General features: G+C 46.3%; 2 protein-coding genes across 4 annotated transcripts in view; one reads left to right on the top strand and one right to left on the bottom strand.

Annotated features, from left to right (window-relative positions):
* Positions 1-4,479, top strand: part of ZNF609 (zinc finger protein 609) — a 274,508-nt gene extending 270,029 nt beyond the window's left edge. For all 3 annotated transcript variants that reach the window (XM_004466646.4, XM_004466648.5, XM_071214239.1), the window contains one exon: positions 156-4,479. The gene's annotated coding sequence lies outside the window, so the exon portion shown is untranslated. The remainder of the gene's footprint in view (positions 1-155) is intronic.
* A 1,011-nt stretch (positions 4,480-5,490) lies between these two features.
* Positions 5,491-18,634, bottom strand: OAZ2 (ornithine decarboxylase antizyme 2). Its single transcript, NM_001290034.1, is given in 5 exon segments — positions 5,491-6,750; positions 6,992-7,077; positions 7,944-8,119; positions 9,436-9,593; positions 18,434-18,634. Coding segments are annotated over 5 exon segments (570 nt in total). The 5' UTR covers positions 18,454-18,634; the 3' UTR covers positions 5,491-6,619.
* Positions 18,635-19,236: the final 602 nt, after the last annotated feature.

The raw sequence follows: 19,236 nt of genomic DNA on the forward strand, positions 1-19,236 counted from the left end.
GAAACCATGTGCATCTGAGAGAGAGCTGTGGAACACAAGTGTCCCTTAGGGACCATACTGGTCTCCCGCTGCAGTTTATTTTCTTGGAGCACCACCTTGTGGTTGTTTTGCCAGCAGGCTGAGTGCCTGGTTATCTGTCCATGTTTCCCTTGCAGAACACCAAGTGCCCGGATAAAGTCAGCTTCACCGGCCCGGACTGGCTCACCCAAGGAGGTGCTGGAGGTGCCATTTTAGACATCAGTTAAATGGTGTTGATCATCCTGTTTGCCATTTCCACCATGACTGAAGGCAGACCATTGGCTATTTCACCTCCACCAGACCCCTGGACTCCCCACCCGTCCCTCTTCCTCAGGAGCTGGAGAGTTGGTACATAGCAAAAATATTTATTCTCTTGGCCATAGTTATGACTGTTGTGGCCTCTCTGGAGATGAAGGCATGGGGAGCAACCAGGGGAACATGGCCTCAGCCCAGAGCAGTCACTGCTCTGTTCCCCAAGTCCCTGGGCAGCTGCTAGAGCAGTACCAACACCCCAGGGAGGATCCCCAAGCACTGGGTAAGGTCTGAAGACAGCACAGCAGCCATACCCCTCTCACTGTCATTACCACCATCACCAGATCCTGCATCTCCCCAGCAGTTTGGGCCTCGGGCACTGGCAGCACGTGGAGGAATTAGAATCTCAGGAAAGAAATGGGGGACCGTTTTCCATATAATTGTGAAAACATGGTCTTCAAATGTGAAGACTTCTCCCCTCTCACATGAGCACATATAATTGCTCAGAGCCGAGCCTGGAAAAGAAGCCCCAAGGCATTTGCCCCACCAGGGCCTTGAGCCATCTGTCAGGCAGAAGGCAGGGGTCCCAACCCCAGCACAGGACTCTCCAGGGAAAGGGGAGGGAGCTGGCGCTGGAGCTGGAGCATGAATGGAGTCTGTGAAGTAGAACCTGCATCCCCACCAAGTCCTGCTGCTTCTTATCCCTCAACTTCTTGCCCTGTTCTCTCCTTCCTCCTGACCCCTTGGTGCATTTCCCGGAGGGTAGGGGGGGTTCCCCACACTGAACTCTCTTCTTTTTCACTGCTTTTAAGACCTAGGCAGATAAAATAGTATTCTCATAGCATGGGGAGCTTTGGAGTCTACCAGATCACCTGAGGGCAAGGCCCAGGAAGCAGGTCCTGGGAGCACCCAGCAGTTCTTAGACCTTTCCATTCAGCCATCTGAGTATTCTCATTTAAGTCCACAAATGTAAAGAGCCCAAGCTCCTCTGTATACAAGTACATGATTTTTTATAGCTCAATCTATAACCTCCATTTGTGCCAATATAAGCCTTGTTCATATGTAACACACATGGTTTTGTTTTAGGGGCCGCTGGCCACTGGGAGGTTGTTCCTTTGATCCTGGGATGATACATCCAAGCCATTACTCCTTAGAGCCACACAGTATCCTAGTGGAACTGTGCTTTGAGGCAGTAGACACTTGCCTACTATCCTTAGAAATGCAGTCTCCCGGTCCAACCTTTATGCTCTTTGGACTCAGAAAGTGACCATGAATTGGTAGCTTTATATTAGAGTCACTTCTTCCCCAAGGTGTGGGGAGCTCTTGCTCTTACTTTACTTTTGGTATCATCCCTTTGTTCTCCTTCCTGCTTATCTTTCCTTGAGCCTAGAGAAAAACTGACGGTCACCAGCTTAAGCCAGAGAACAGTGTTTATTCTCTACACAAAAAGTTTAAGGGGAGGGACTTTGCTCTGACTCAATCTGGAGAATGGAGGGAGGGGGGTGGGAGACCATAAGCACAATTCCCAGCAGAGTTTGGTTTCCAGGAAGCCTGGAGCAGTATCTATGTCTAGGATGTAGATAGGCTGAGAGTGTGGGGACATAGGGTCATTTGCCCAAGAGGAGCCACCTCTGACCTGCACACCTTTCCTCTAGGTTTCCATGTTCTTGTTTTTGTTCGAGTTGGGTTGAGACACTCCCCAACCACTGCCAAAAAAACAAACACCCAGCTTTAGCTCTCCGCAGATCCTGAAACAGCATTTCACCCTTCATTCCCTCTTCCTCCTGCTGCCCCAGGGAGCAGTGCTCTGAGCAGTGACTTCCCTTTCATCCGTGGAAGTAATTGATGTGACCACCTTCACCCCACCTAACCTGAGTCACCACCACCAAGGAGATGACTCTGAATTTGACTCTGAATTTGAACCTGATTATGCCCTCCCAGGCTCCTGTGGGGTGGAGCCAAAGGCCCATCTCTGTTTCTATTTGTTTTTAAATATTGTTGTGTGTTTTGTATCTGTGGCACTGGCCTACAGTGTGCTCTGTACATATTGTAAAGAAACTGGAGTGATTTTCTTTCCCATTGGGCAGGCATGGCCCCACATTCCTGCCCTTTCCATTTTGTTCTATAACATAAAGAGGAGGAAGCTTCTGTATTAGCAGGACAGTCTTGGGTTCTACAGACAGGAGCAGCTTTTTCCTCCCCCCCACCCCCCAAAAAAAAACATTTGGCTCTTAGATTTTTATATCTAGTTCTCCCTTGAAGAATAGAAGGTGCTCAGAAAAATGAAAGCAAAAATGACAGAATGGCACTGCCTTTTCCTGGTCCCTAATCCTTGCCAGATCCAGTCTTCCCTCGCTGATATAAAACAGCAGCAGCAATAGAAGAAATGGAGATTCTTGACAAGTGCTGTCTACTTCCAGCCTTTCTACTTGGTAGGGAGGGACAGAAGTGAGAGGTACATGTAGCACTCATGACCTATTCAGGATGAGGCACTCAACAAGGATCCCCACCTCACACCAGACGCAAGGGCTGAAAAAAAATTTTTGCTGCTAAAGGTCCAGACCATCAGACCAAGGCTCTGAGGTACCCTTGCTCAGGCCTTCATAGTTAGTTCATTGGTTGGGCCTCCCCCTAGAGAAGGGAAAGGGAACCAGAGAGCCTTATCCCCAGATAAGCTAGTTAGGGATTTGAGGAAAGCTGCACTTTAGGATTCTCATCTATTTATTCCTCATTTAAGGTGTGCCAGCTCCCTTTATCCCACTTTCCCTGCCTTGGGCATTTAAAAAGTTTCCTTCTCTTACCCCTCCCTCTCCTCACATCCCAAGGTTAAAGGACCACATGCAGAAGGATAAAAGGACACCCCATAAAACAAAAGGGTGATTCTTTAATCTCTTCAGGCTCTAAGGTAGAGTGGGAGGACTTTGCTTAGAGAGTTGGGAGTTAAGAATGCATAAGGGCTAAAGAATTTTAATATACAGACTTTGAGGCCACTGATGTCCTTTATTACCCTGTCACCATCCCAGCATCTAATCTGATGCCCCCAAGATTCACCTGGGCAGCTAGTTGGCCCCATAATTCTGGTCCTTTGTTATTTGCTTTATTATGAGGGCATCCCAGAAAGCTTTCCAATGATCCCCTGCAATGGGCCCCTCCTAGGACTGAACCCTTCCCAGGCCCTGTCCCCAGCCCCTCCTGCCCCAGCCCACCCGCTTGCCTTGGTGCTCAGCCCCTCATTGGGAGCAGGTTGGGGCGAGCTGGAGGCCCGGGCTGGAGGGGCAGTGTTGCTGTTCATAGCTTTTGTTCCATTGGCGTTGCTGTTTTTAATTTGTCTTCCTGATTCTTCCCTTCTGTAAAGTGTACATTACCAAGTTCCTTGTTTTTTTATATATATATATAAATATATATATATACAAACTGTACTCTTTTTGCCTTTGTACATTCAGGCAAGAAGAGAAAATAAATCTTTTTAAGAGACAATCACAAATCTGTGAGGGCTGCTGGTTATTTCTCCTGGAGTTTGCTGAACTGCCTCCCCCTTCCTCCCAACTTTTTCGTTCTCCCTCAGCTTTCCTGATCTTCGTGGTCCTATTCCATACACATCCTCAGCTTCACCTTCCCTGATGGTAAGCTGTTGAATCCAGTGTCGACTTCCTGACCTTTATCCTGTGCCCTCGCCTCTCCTCTCTCCACCCATAGATCCTAATTCACCAAAGTGGCTTTGGGCCCGTGTACTCTTGAGAACTGCCTCCTGGAGACCCTGGCTTTGAACACTCACCTGTGAAACTATGCAGCTGAGAGCTCTCTGCCCAAGAGTTTGCATTATTGAAAACCTGGGAGTTAGGATGGAAGGTTTTTAGGCATGAGTGGGAAACTGTTCAACTCTCTCCAGACTCCAGACTCCAGATAACTCTGATCCCAGAATCCAGAAAGTCATTCATGGCTGGTAGACTTCTCTGGCTACCCCATCAGAACAAGGGCTAAGGATCAATAGCGTTTGATTGGAATTTCAAAGGGTGGCAACATTTTGAAACACAATCCAACCAAACTTACTGTTTTGCCTCTTTTTAACTTTCTTCTCTTCCTTTACTTTCCTCCTCTCTTCCTTTTGCCCCTTCTCTCCCTTTTCTTAATTGGCTTTGAAATTGAAGTATATTTTTAAATTATTTGTTGTATTTATTGAATAAAGTTTTTAATGTCCCCGTTCTTAAATTTAGACTTAGTTTGCTTTTCACATATTTCCCCTCTTCTACTCCACAACACCAAAAGACTTTCAAGTGACTTTTTAAAATCAGTGTGGTTTTTAGGTGCCATATTTCTTTCCTGCCAAGTCTTCAGTAGTTAAGTTTTCCTTTTTAAAAGAGAAATCTTGCCTCAGTGCCTTGCTTTCACCAATTCAGCTATTCCAACTGTCTGTATTGAAGAGGCGCCACCAGCAGATGGCAGCAGAATCTCAGGTGTGCTTTCCAGCTACTCTGGAGAAAAGTAAAGGATTGTTTTGCCATGTTCTTTTATCCCGTCTTATACCCGGGGTGTAACATTTAAATCCTAAATTGCCTGCACATCAGTTGGCCATTGTCAGCATTCATATGGGTCTCCACCGTAAAGATCTCACTGTAGTGACCACTTTTTAGTCACTAGATTGCGGCTCCTAAGGGACATCTATTCAGTAGCAGACATCTTCAAGCCCTTCTCATTTCAACTGTGAATGTCTTTAAGCCCAGACCTGATCTAACAATACCTGAGGTGAGAGGAGGTGCACTCACTTCTATGAATGACTGTCAGGTGGAGTCCAAGGTTGGTGACTTGGCCCAGCATAGGAACACAAGCTCCAAGAACATGAAAATAGGCCAAAAACCCTTAGAGAAACTAAGGACAGCTACAGCTCAAGAGACGACCATTCCAAAGCTGTAGGAGGTGAAGAACATGCTCAGCACTCCACTAAGAACAGCTTGGATCCTGGGTATAGCCTCTATTCTGGATGAAGCAGACATATGCAGACCCATCCTTCCAGGGGGCTCTGGCAATGTGTCCAGACTCCTCGCAACCCCATATTTCAGTGTAATGTGACTCCAGAGACTATGGCCAGTTTATCTGCCTTGCAGCATTGCAGCTTTTTTCCTGGGAAGTATGTACCACACCCCTACTAGGTTAGGCTCTGTACTCAGAAGACAAGTGGTAGGAAGGTGGTCCTGGTACAGGAATAAAGAACAAACCAACCACAACTTTAAATCAGTTTATTGACACAGTAACACAACACACTTGCCTCCCTGTCACCCCCCACCCCCTCACCCAATCTAGATCTCTTCCCCTTCCTCCCCACTTAAAATAAGCTGTTCAGTGAAAACAAAAAAAAGGGCAGGCCACTTCTATACCCTCCATTCCACCCCTAGGTCCATGGAACAGGGTTCTCAGGCACTACTCAGAACCAGTTAGGGAGGGAAGGGAGGCAGTCATCACTAAGCTCAGTCAGCCAGAGGCATCCAGTCCCTAAGAATAGATTCTCCTACAAACCCCAGGCCCTGAGTTGCTATTCCTCCACCTCTCTGCTCTGACCCTAGGTAAGAGACCTTGAGGCCTGGGCCTGCTGCCAGGAGCAAGAAATTCTGGCAATGATTTGAGAATTGGAATTTGGCTAGTACTTTTTAAGGCCCACGTACCCCCAAAAAAAGTCCTGGTGGTGGGAATGAATTTCAATGCCCCTATTTAAAATGCTTTGATAACATTAAACTGATTAAGCCAGCTTAACCAAATACCAGAATAACACTAACCTGTAAAGGAGGAGGGGTCAGACCTGCTTAACTCCAGGCCAAACACAAATGCACACAACAAAGCCCAAGTGGAGGTCAGAAAACTCAGACACTGCCCAGGGGTTGAAAAAAAGCCTATACCCAGGAGCTCCTGGGGTGCTAGGAAGCAAGGAAAGAAAAAGATTACACAAGTCTTAAAAACCAAAAAAGAAAGCCCAACAGCAGGGGAGCCTGAGCCTGACAGTGCTGCCCACCAGCTCTTCAGGCCTTGCCCCTGGACCCAGATGGCCCTTCCCTCTAGGCATGTCCTCCCCTAGGCTAGATAGAGCACATCACACAGCGCAGTTTAAAAAGCTTCTAATGCCAGTTCATAAACATCTTCATTTACTATTGGTGATTACATGTGAATAATATGTTTATAATGTTCTTTATGGAAAACAATTTCAACGCGTCAACTCCGAGAACACAATAGGCAGCCCTCACCCCGAGCCCCTCAGTGTCTTCCCCTAGACAGTGAGGAGCCCCCTCCTCCGTCCCAGGGCTGCCTGACCTTCCCCTCTTCCCCCACTGTGGCTCTTGGGCAAAAGCATCCTCCATGACCATTAGTCCTCATCGGACAAGTTCTGGTCCAGGGGGTAAACCATGAACATCACATCTGGCCGAGAAGGGACACAGGGATGGCCCGGATGCACAATCTCAAAGCCCAAAAAGCTGAAGGTCTTCAGGAGTGGAGCTGCAGAAGATACAGTGTAAAAAGGATTCTGATGAGGCTCAAGGGGGTAGGCTCAAATCAAGAGAACCCTTGGGGCAAGCACCCCCGCCCCACCCCACCCCACCCCACTTCTGTCAGGTTTATAAGGCAAACCTAGAGTCCCATCTTACTGTACAGAAGCCCCCCCTTTTTCCTTCCCAGTCGTCGTCGTCCCCCCCCCCCCCCGCCATTGTCTGGGCAGTAGGTTATTTTGACCCCTCACCTCTGTCTTCCCGGCCCTTCCTGAAGCAGATGAAGACATAGTTCACTTTCATCTTCTCTTCAGCAAACTCTAACAGTGCTAACAATCTGCAAAAGGTAAAGAAAACTACTCAGGCCCGCCCCCACCTTCCTGGACTTCCTTCCCTTCCACCCCCAGCACCATCACCCCCTACCCTCACCCCTCAAAAAACCAAGTTGGTTTTTTGTTGTTGTTTTTTAAGACTTACAGCCAGCATTATATAGAGGGAAGCTCGAGGGAGAAGGCTCCTATTTTAAGACCTCTAGAGCCCCAAGTTCAGAAAAAAAGCCAAAACTTCATGAGAAAAATGTTATTGAATATTCTCTTCCTGAAATAGGGTTCTTCATCTGAAATTAACACTAACCAACTTAACTAATGCAGTTCACAAGATAGAGTTAGGGGCCAAGGAAGAGAACCCAGTTCTTGAAGAGTCTTAAGGCAAGGTTTGAAATAACCTGCCACTCTGAGAGGGACTCTGGGCCCTAACACTGTCTAAAAGAATTTCTCAAGATGTTTGGGCCACACAAGGTAATTTCTTCTCAGTCTGTTCTTACCTGGCTGCTTGGCCTGGGCCTTGCCCAATCCAATTAAAACCCACTGTTATCTCTCTGTTTCCTGGCCCTTTGAACTTCACCATTGTATGGTGGCTCTCAGGGGAGTTTGTGTCGGCTTAGAAGAGTGAACTACAGGGCGATTAACTGGCAGGGATTTAGTTAATGGGATAATGATCTGCTTTAATTATAACCTAGGGCATGACTATTTTACCTACTAAAAATACTCCCTTACAAAATGGTCTTATACTTGAGAAGCCCAGAGCTAGGGAAAAAGCAGACTCCCCCATTCCTATCTGTTGTTATACCCAGGAAGCATGTGCCATCTCTGGAACAAGACCTGCCCCATTTGCTCTTACCCTTCCTCAGCACTTGCTCCTTACCCTTCTTTGCTCCCATCAGCTAATAATCCATCTGGGATTTCTACAAACAGGCTCTGGCTGGACAGGACTGCATCCCAGGAAGAGACCTTCACCTCGGTGACCTCATACTGAAAGTGGATGATGTGAGGTTTTCCATCATTCACAGGGAGGTCCTGGGTCACAGTGAGCTTCTCGTCCTGTAAAGGAAATCAGGGCAGAAGATTAGGTCACTAATGCTTCTGGCCACATCATACTTTCCCTAACTTAGGTGGCGCTGGGAGTCCCCTTGGCCCTATCTCAGGATGGCACAGGATACAGAAGACGCTGAAAATGTAAGGCTGCATGCCAGCTAAATGGAACCATCACCTATCGGGTGCTTAGACCAGATGATATCAGCTAAAAACCAGTGTGATGGGAAGGGAAATATTTATCAGGTACCAAGAACTATACAAGGTACTTTTCCGTGTATCACTTCAGTCATCACAACAAATATCTGAAGCAGGCATTAATATCTCCATTTTTTAAAATGAAGTACTAAAGCCCAGAACAAATAAATGACCCAAAGCTCCAGTGTTGAGATTCAAACCCAGCTTTTCCTGACTCCAAAACCCATACTTTTTCCACACCACCATGCTGTTCCCTTCCCTTTCTGAAAGGGAATCATTAAAAATAAATAAGATGTATGAGGGTTTGGCTGAGACCCAGATTAATCAAATCCTGATTCCAGGTGGACTGCAGGGTCCCTGTTACCTCAGCTGGGCACAGTCTCAAGAAACCAGAGCTCAGCTACCCTGCTACCCTTCAACCCATTTTAAGGGAGAAGCTAAACCAACTTCTGGGCTTCAATCACAGCAGAATAAAAGGTAGCAAATGGCTATCTGTCCCAGGCCAGATCATGGGTTTTTTTTAACTTTTTATTTTGAAATAATTTCAAACTTACATATAGGACCAGACCAGTCATGGGGAAAAAAAGGAAAGATACCGCAGTAGATTCCCAAGGTTTTCCAAAGCTACTGGGCCATGCCCTATGCTGCCAGGGAGGTAGGGAACTGACCGCCCCTTCTCCTTCCCTCCCACCTCCACACTACCCTCCCTCGCCACCCCCCACCTTGACCATCAGACTGGTAAGGGACAGATGTCAGAACACCCAAAAGTTGACAACTATGGGGAATCACTCCCCCTGACCCTTATTACTTCTCAAAAGACAATGAGGAATAGCATCAGAAAGAGCTCTCACACCACTCCCACTTAGGATCCTGAAATTGTACTACTCAAGTGCTGACCAGCAAGCGGAGAGGACAGCAGGGTGTCCTCTTGGTGCTGATATCCTCCTCCTGGTATTCCCCAAAAGCCATATAGCCTCAGTTCAAAGAGTTTGTCCCCAAAGCCCCTACCACCCCAACACTGGCCCAGCCAAAAGACTAAAGAAAGTAAAGAAAGTGATTCCTGCCCTTTAAGCAGCAGAAAAATGGTGCTTGTCCCAAGCCTTCCACCACTCCAGGGTCCCCCTTACCTTATAGATTAGAGCTGAGAGAGAAGGATCCCTGCCGCCCCCTCGCCCACCGGGGATCTTCGACAGTGGGTGAGGGGCATCAGGAGCACCACAGAGGCCCTGGAACAATGTGCCTGCAGCACTGGAGCTGGGGACAGTTACTCAAAGGCAAAATACTACTGCAAAAAACAGAGGAGGTAAGACAGTAAACACCAAGATGAAGATTTAACTCGACACCCAACCCCAACCCTTGCCCTGGCTGTCCCTAAACAAGTGCTCTAAGACTACACCACTGCGCTAATTCCTTTGGCTTCAGCTTCCAGAACTACTCCTGACCTCTAAAGGGTGGGAGCCCACCCATCCTACAGAGGCAAAGGAGTCCAGGGGGATATGTCTGACCAAAGGAGCAAATGAAACATCTTCAAACAAATCTCTGGTGCTGGGCAGACTTTGGGAGGAACCAGACCTTGGCCTGCCTAACTAGGCAGTCTGCTGGGACACACACACACCACTATCCCCTTACATATCCCAACAGTGCCTCAACAACTTATGTGGCAGAATCACAAAGTTTACACAATCACTTCAGGCTGGAGAAAGGCATGTAGGCCTTAGGAAGTCACAGTGCTGGGAACCATTTCCCTGAGGAATTCCAAAGGCCATCTTCCGTGATGGCCCACTCCCCTATCTAAGCAAAGAAATTAGACAATAAGTCACTTACCCTAATCCCTCTAGGGTCAAGAACTGAATGAAACCCAGGGATTTAGTTCCCAGAGCAGAGGTGCACTATAGTACATAACAGTATTATGTATTCTTGGCATGCCACCAAAGGCTGGGCCTCCTTCCCTATCTTTGTTAGAATCTGACCTGGACATGGGAATTTAGGTGGTACTGATTTGATTAGAACAGACAGCTCAAGTGTATGGGGTGGGGTGGAGGGTTGTTGGGAAGAGGCATACATGCTGTCACCTGAGTAAAGAAGCCAATAACCAGATGGACTACAGAGGGTGAATGCTCCTAGAAGAGCTCCCTGTCACGTATGTGTCCTTACTGGCTCCAAATCTGTTCCACTGCCTTCTCTGAACCCAATTTAGTGGCTCCTTAGGCTGAGATGTAGCTTACTCCCTAGTCAAAAGGGCAAGTAAAGCAGGGAGTCTGTGTGTACACCATGACTCAGCAACTGGCCTGTCCCATGGCTCCAACACAACAGCCTTGGGGCAGCTGGAATGCACTGGATAACAGATGAGGGTGCTGCAGGGATGTGCTGGAGCTGACTCACACAACTGTGCACATCTCTTCCCAACTTAGGTGTTTAATGTCATGTTGGTAGCTTGACTGGGGAGGGGGAGGATTTACACCACAGAAATCAGCAGAGCTATAAATCAGTGCTTTTTTTCTTGAGAGCCAGTTGTAAAATGGTGTGAGGCACCATTCTTCACACTGTCCTTTGCTTTATATGGCATAGCATACCAGATTTGGGCTCTTCATTTATGTTCAGGGCCACAGAACTGAATTCACACCTAACATGGCCATGGTAGAATAACCAAAAGGACAGCCCACTTAGACCCTCAGTACTAGCAAGCCAGGATTGACACTCCCAAGCTGAAACAGGATGCCCAAATCCCTTATAACTGTAGCTCAGCTCCCAGGATTTGTTCTTAGGTTCAAATGCGGACCTAAAACATATACCTAGAAATTTCTTTGGGAAATGGGGCTCCCAGAAAGTGTCTGGACTGCAAGCAGCAGCAACATTTGGGGGTGATAATTACATGCCCCTTCCCTTCTCTGGCAACCTCAGGGCATCCTCACTCTCCTCCAAGTTTCGCCTCACCACAGCTGCTAAGAGAGGACTATGCTACTAACCATTTTCAAAGACAGTTATTTTCTGCCGGGAACAATGAACTATTATGATTCCCCTTTCCAAATATGTCAAGGTGCAGAATAACAGCGTCCAGGCCGGAAAAAATAAGACAACAGGGGCTTTCCCCAAGCAAAGGCACACACAGACCCCACGTAAGATTCCTTCCCATTCCATAGTGACCACTCTGGCCTGTGCTGAGGTTCCTGTAGAAACACCAGGGAGGCTAGGCCACTGGAGAAAGGCAGCTGTCAGTGGAGCTACACAAAGACTGTACAAACCCCCCCTTTGGTATAGATATCTGAGGTGAGATAACTAGGATAACTGCTTGGGTTCACAAAACAATCAGATTATCAAGGACGGTGCAATTCTAGAATTATGGTGCCATTTTACTTCAGATTCCTACTTCCTTGGGAATTATTGCTCCAACAATCTTTAGATGCCGCACCCTCTGCCCTGCAACCCCAACTGAAAAATTAGTTGATTCGTAGCTAATTTTTATTGCTAATGGCAGAAGCCAAGGGGCCAACCCACTGAAAAGATCAGAATAAGGTGAGGTGTTTTTTTATTTTTTTTTTTTTTTTTTCAATCCAGAATTCCCTTTGCCTTCCTAGAAATAATCCTTAGGGCCTGTCCTGTGGTCTAGTGCTAGTGATATTTCTGGTTTCCCAATCTCTCTCCCTTTCAAATAAATGCAAGAAGTCTATGCAATGGTAACAAATCATTTAGTTCCCCTCTCAACACACACAATGATCCTGGAGAGACTATTCCTCATCACCCATAAAGTCGACACAAGAAAGCAAGTGTGTATGTGAGTGAAGGGAGGGATGGGTGTTTCAGACCCCCACCCTAGGATCCAATTCCAGTTTCCTAAGATAACAGCTGGGGTCTAGGATAAGCTTACTAGATAGATAGTAGATCACAATCAATAATTATCTTCATCATCCATCATAATGGATGTGTTTTTAATTACCTTATGTGAATGGCAAATTGCTTCTTTCAAAAAACCCGATTTTCACTTATCAAGAAAGAAGGGGAGAGGAGTGCCTATTTACATTTTGTGATGGCTAAAGAAATTAAAGGGGATAAATTGCACAGCAGTGGTCCTCTCTTTTCGTATTAGCTTTAGTATTCAAAATGATAATGGTACTGTGGCAAGAAATGCCACTAAACTTACTAGGAAAGTGAATCCTGGAGGAACTTAAGAGAGAGCAGCTTCAAAACACAGGTATTCCTGTCATAAGATCCAAACCAGCTTAGGCTTCATATTCAGGTTAGTCCTGTTTCTAACTCGCTCCAATGCCCAGATTTTTCTAGTCCTTCCTCATATCCTGCTCACTCCACTGTGGGGGATGGGGGTTGGGGCAGGCACAGTTTAATGACTACCACCAAAAGGATGATTTAAGTTCAGTCCTTGGGCTGAAAATACCAGGCTGATGGAGATACAAATGTATTAGACTGAATCCAAACACCCAGCTGGGCTGGTCCTGTTTTGGAGAAGAAAAAATATACAATGCTGGACATAAAGGGGTCAGGTATCTGGCATCCAAATGAGAGATGGGAGTTTACAGCCATCTGTTAGTTCCTTTTATTTTCTCAGTTACCCAACATGTCCTTAGGAATACTCTTTAGGATATATATGAATGTTACAGAGATACTACACACCAGTGCCTCTAATTTAAAACATTCTGTGAAACTTGTCTGAAATGTCCCTTAACAAGTTGTAACTTCACCACAGACGATGCCGGGTATCAGATGTATTCCTGGGAAATGATGATAAATCAAAATTTTATCATTCAAATCCTATTTTAAAACCTCTAGGGTGCTCACTATTTAAAAGAATTAGACTTAAATCTCTTGATAAAGGATCTCCTGTTAAAGGAAAAGTCACTTCCAGTTGACTTTGATTTTTATATTTGATTTGCTCAAAGCATGATACAGCCTGCTACACAGAAGAGATTTAATATAAAAGTAATTTTGAAACTATACTTCCATTCAGCCACAACTAACAAATACTTGAATTCAAATTCTCCTTGATATTCTTTTCATCATGTTTATTCAAATCAACGGCCTTCTTAGCTAATTAAAGTCTGTACCCTTTCTGGTTTCCATTACTGTCAGAGGAGGGACAATGGCTCTGGTATTACTGACTCTTTGGTATCCAGTGAAAAGACCAAAAACAAACAAACAAAAAACAAAACAAAAAAAAACAACAAACATTCCCAATATTCTACTTTCATTTCCTTTTCCACTTTTTCAATCTGTCCTGAACCATTCATGTCTCAGGCCCTGCTTCATAGACTCTTATCTAGGGTGCCCTCACTTCCCTCACACAGGTCGCTTTTACTCCGAGACTAGGAATGTCTCTGATGACTAATCTCCACAAAAAGAGGTACCAATCCAGGACCATCAAACTTAGCTAAAAAGAAAGAAGAAAGGAGGGAGGTGATGGCCATCTTTGGTCTAATATGACTGTGGAAGCTGATTTCTATTTATCAACTTCCCTTCCATGTTTAGAAAGTAGCCCTGGGCAGATGCCAGGCTTAAGCCATTTCACTAGGGTTGTTCTGCATTCTAAAGGGAGTCAACTTGCTAGGCACAATTAACAAAAAAATGGTATCACTACTCTGAATCACAGATTGAAAATAATACTGAATTTTGGTTGATTCTCCACAAGAAACACACTTAAGATTACAGCTAGAATATGTGTGCCTATGAGGTTTGCTTATCTTTTCCTTAAGATTCTCTTTATTACACAGCTGGTATCAGTACATCTTTCTACATATGCTATACCAGAAGTGGTTGGATAGCTTGGTAATCATGCTTTAAAATAAGACCTTAATTTTACATTGTAAACACCTAAATTTTGTTTGTATAGTAAGTTCATCACCCAGTTCCATCCTCTCTTCCCAGAATAATTACTTCATTATTTATATAGTATCAAAGGTCTAGGAAATTTTCTTAAGGCTTATTTTATACCAAGCTTTTTTTCTGCTCTTGCTTACAGGAAATGACCTGTTTTGTTCAGTTCAAGTAACAAAACTCTTGCTCACTACTCAGCCTTTTCTGGTCTACAGCTTTCAATTAGGCTTCATAGCCTTTCGAATCACGGTACCAACTTGTATCAACAATGCATACTGTTCTTAAAAAGGATGAATTACTTTTTTTTTTTTTTCTAGAAATGCACAATAGTAACATCCCTTTACCCCATTCTTCAGCCCCTTTTTTATATTTCTGAGTAGCTCTAAGGCTAAATTTGGATTTCTTGGCAGAGTAGGGATAGCTATTATTAGTCCACACTGCTTTTGAAGTATACCTCCAATTTGAGGGAATTCCTAACTATTAAGACTAACTCCATGGGGCGACCTTGAAGGTACATCCTGAGAAAACTGACTCTCCCTACAACCTCACTCAACAAGCCAAAGCTCCAATAAACAGTGAATAAACAAAACCAAATTCTTTGGGGAGAAACAGAAATGCCATTATCCAGGAAATCAAAAAAAGGGGAGAAATCATTCCTGGATAATGAAGATGATCAGGGTAGGTTTAACATGCTCTTGTGCCCTGCCCACTCCTCCCCCCCCCAAAAAAAAAAACCACCTGTAGAACCAGAAGATTCTCCTAAAGGTCCATCAGCACAAACACTGATTATAACATGGACATCAAGCCAGGACTAGCTCTGCTCCACAAGCTGTATTGTCACAAGGCACTAAGCAAGCCCTAGAAAGAGACTGTCTCCCTGCCCCTGCCAATCCTAGGAGACAAAGGCCATGCAACTTGATGCTGCAATCATTTCCTTGGGCTTTTTTTTTTTTTTTTTTTGCGTTTGTTTTTTCATTTCCTTGAATTTAAACCTCATGTTCAAAAATCATAATAAAGGTGCTTGTACTTGTGTCTTCTTCCCTCCCCTTCCATAAGGAAATTTGACATTTTGGATGTACCAATCAGAAAGACACTGGAAATGAAGAGCCTTGTTTTCAAAACACAATGCTGGTTCCCCTGCATCTATTTCTTCCAGAAAACCAAGCCTCTACCACTGGAGCCAGAGACACTGGAAATCCCATCCCCCATCGATGGGAGTTAAACTCCCAGCCAGCAACCCTCTCAATTGGTACAAAACACCAAAACAGTGACTGGGAAGAACATCCGGTTCTTATCAGAATCCCTAGTTAGGGCTCTACCAGGACTCCTTTTGGAAAGGAGCAAGCCAGAGGAGGCTGGGAAACCTGCTAGGGAAAAGGACTGCCATAACTCAAAGAAACCAGACACTCTGCACACACCACCCCACCCCCAGGCCAAAGTGGAGGAGCAAGATCCAAGGCCTAGCTCCTGCCCAGGCCCTGGCAGGCCAGCTGGCTCCTCCCTTAGCCTGCCTCTCACACAGCCAAGCCCCTCAAATTACCAACACACTAAGCAAAGGCTCTGGAGACAAGCAAGCCTGTTTTGCCACTTAGGAAGCTAATCCAAGTTAGGCTAACCCAATGCCTCTTTTTACATGCAAGCCCACTGGGTAAACCAGAACTAGAACTCAGGTCTCTCAACATCACAGTGAGTGAAGACCCTTATATGCTAGTCCCAAGTGCTCAACTTTTTCAGGGATCTGCCTGCAAAGGACTTGGCACCTAGACCCAGCTCAGTGTAGGGACTCCAGAGAATGCCTGCTGAGACAACCTCACTTTCCAGCCCCCACTGTGGAGTCACCCAAAAATAACAGAAAAGAAAAGCCATTTCACATACCCCTTTCAGTGGGTTTTCCTGTAGGTTCCTTGCTTTCCTCCACCCCTGCACTTCATCCTACCCTCTCTCATACCTGCCATCTATCCTCAGCACACACAGCCTTCTTTACCACAAGTAACTTCTTTTGCATCCAGCACCATCCAAGTATATATCCACCTCCACCTCCTCAGCTCCAGAGGGGCTGAGTTAGAGAAGATGGAATAAAAAAGAGAAAGGGATGGAAAGGAGATGGACATAAGAGAGTCTCAGGAAAGGAAAATGCAACAGCAGAATGAGATTGTGGATAAAGACAATTTGGGAGGTGAGGATCAAATAGGACCATAACAAACCAAGAATTGAGGAGTTTATTTTCTTTCTGCTTGTAGGGATGAAATGAGGATGGCAAAGCTAGACAAAGTCTGATAATTAAGGGGAGGAAAAGGCTAATGGCTGAGAATTGAGTAATTTAAGGTAGGTGAATTTAAGAGGTTGTGGCAGGTATCTTGGATATTTCCTGGAAAGTACCTGAAAGAGAAAGACTAAGAAATCCCTGAAGGAGATAAGGCCCTTTTAAATAGAAAAGGACAGTTACCAACAAAAGGAATATGATGCTAAGGGCTTAAGGCCTTCTAGGAGCTCCATTTTTCTCAACCCTGGTTGCATATCAGAAAGAATTACCTGAGGAGTTTTAAAAATATAAACAAATAAAGAGGCCCCACCCCAGGCCAATTAGACCAGACTCCATGAGGGTGGGGCCCAGGAGACTGATTTTCAAATGTGCAGTCAGGATTGAAAAAAAACTGAAATACAAGAAAAAGCTGAAACACCAGTTGAAATATTTAAAGATGGTGCTGCTGAAAGGGTGGGAAATGGAAAGTTAAGAGACCATTTTAGTGAGAAGGGAGCCCAAGTATGAGAGGAACCATGAGTGGCAGACAAGGGTCCTATGTGAAGAAAAGAAATAATGAAGGCCATATTTATAAGAATTGAAGTCTAGTTTGGGACTGACCATGGCACAATTTGGAGGAGCTGCAGGAAACTGACTGGCTTGTAAGACAATGAGGCCCAAGTGAGGCAGAGAGGCCATAAGGCCAAATCTAGGGACAAAGAGTCCAATGGGGGGCCGGGGGGAATGACGATGACTACTAACGTTCAGAGGGGACAGTAACAAGTCTAGGGGGAAAAAAAGGAGAAGGAATTGGGCCCAAATTGTAAATAGATGCCATTCTAATGTAGCAGGGACAACTGGAAATTTAAAATGTGTGGAATCAGGGAATTATGGAACAGTTTCCAAGAGATTGGGGCAAAAACAGGATATGTATAAGGGACAGATGGGTAAGAAGGGGCTGCGTTGGAGGAAATAGAGGAAAACTGATCAATGAATTCCACCTACTTTGGGCACAGGAAAGGCTATGGGATGCAAGTTTTGAAACACATTGGTGGCTCAATTTCAGAAAGGTGTGCAGCTTTTCTCTCCAATTAATGGAGGGAAGGCCGAAGCAGGGTTTTGAAGGAGGAAACTTTCAAAGGCATGGGAACTGACTTGAGGCACTGGAGGTACAGGGAAAGAAGGTAGTCCTTAAAGGCCTTCACTGGAAGTAGAATGGGCAAAGTTCTGTGGAGCCAATGATCTAAAGATGGGGTTTAGTTAAGATGGGAAAGGTGAGTTCAGTTAGGAGGCTAAGAGTTTAAAGGATTATTTGTGGGTGGAGGAAAAGGACTCCATTAGAAGAACAGGATGAAGGATAGGAATAAAGTCTGTTTGAGAAATAAAAGGAATGAGGCTGGGAGAGAGGGAAATGGGGGCTAACTGGACGAGAGGTGTGGAGAGAGGGAAAAGATGAAGCTTGAGTGAGGGACCTAGGAGAGGGCTGGGCATCGGCTGTAAAGATTACTAGGCCTGGCGAGGGTGGGGGAGGGTGAAGAGTAGGGGTAATGGGTCCAGCTGCGAAGCTGAAGGATGTAGCCAGACTTGGGGGGAGGGGGGAGCACGGCGATAATGATAAGAGTATGGTTGTGTGGCCAGGCGAGGGCTGTTTCAATTAGGGAGGGGATTTAAATGGGAGGGTTAAGTGACTTATAGGCAGAGAAAAGAAGATTTGGGGAATCTAGAATTGGGAGGAAGCCCAGTTTGGGGAATGGGACACCGTTCGGCAGCACTGAAGGGAAAAGGAGACCTAATTGGAGCTCTGGGTCCGGGTTTGTGAGGGCTTTAGGGAAGGAGGAGGCCCGGATGAGCGGAATGAGCCAGGCTGGAGGGAGGAGGCTAAAGGACGGAAGGAGGCCGAGGTGTGGGGCTCGGATTGGGGTGGCTAAAGTGGGAAAAGGACCCGGTGGGGACGGACAGGGCCCTGTTGTGGAGGCGGGGGACCGATTGTGTGGTGGGGTAGGAGGCCCTCGAGCAGACGAGGGGAAGACGGGGGCGGGGAGCCTGGGCCGGGCCGTTACCTGTCCTGGGTGTTTATCATCCTCGGCGGCTCTGCTCAGGGTGGGAGGAGGCGGCGCAGGGAGTGGGTAGGTGGATGAGTGGGTGGGTGTGGGGTCGCGCGCGCGGGGCCGATCGCTGCGGGCTAAGTCCCTGTCAGGCCGCGGGCCGAGAGGCCTCCTCCTGCCTCAGCGAGCGCCTGCCTCCAACTGACCCTCCCCGGCCGCCGCCGACGCCGCTCCAACCGCCCCGCCCCCGAGTGCCTCATCTGCATAGCCCCACCCCAGCGCCGCGTGGTGTCCTGGGAAACTGGGGCCCACAACAAAGGGCAAAGCACCGCCCCGCCTCCGCGCAGGCGCACTAAAGGCCGGTAGTGGGCGGGGAGGGGAAGGTGCTCAGAACGAAGGGCGGCGTTTAGGGATAGCCTGAAAGATGTTTTATATTTCAGCTACAATTTTTGCTTTGTTTTGCTTTGTTTTGTTTTTAGAGTTACCAGAGATTGAACCCGGATCTGGTACATGGGAAGCAGGTGCTCAACCACTGAGCTACATGTGCTCCCCTGAGCTATAGTTTTTGAAGTATTGACCGCGCCTAGTCCCGTCCCTCCTCCTTATTTGCGTAAGGCAGACCAGAACTATATTATTTGTAGGCCCTGGGAGGATGTTTTATTAAACAAAACAAACTGCGCGTACTAAGTACACGTATTACCACCACTCCCAGTCTGAGCCCAGGCCCAGAGAATGCAGTTACCTCAGCTTGTGATGTCGCTCAACAAGCAGTTCAGAGCATCCATCTCTTCACCCCAAAAACATATCTCAGGTCAATG

Source organism: Dasypus novemcinctus, chromosome 3, assembly GCF_030445035.2.
Source record: "Dasypus novemcinctus isolate mDasNov1 chromosome 3, mDasNov1.1.hap2, whole genome shotgun sequence".
Lineage (NCBI taxonomy): Eukaryota > Metazoa > Chordata > Mammalia > Cingulata > Dasypodidae > Dasypus > Dasypus novemcinctus.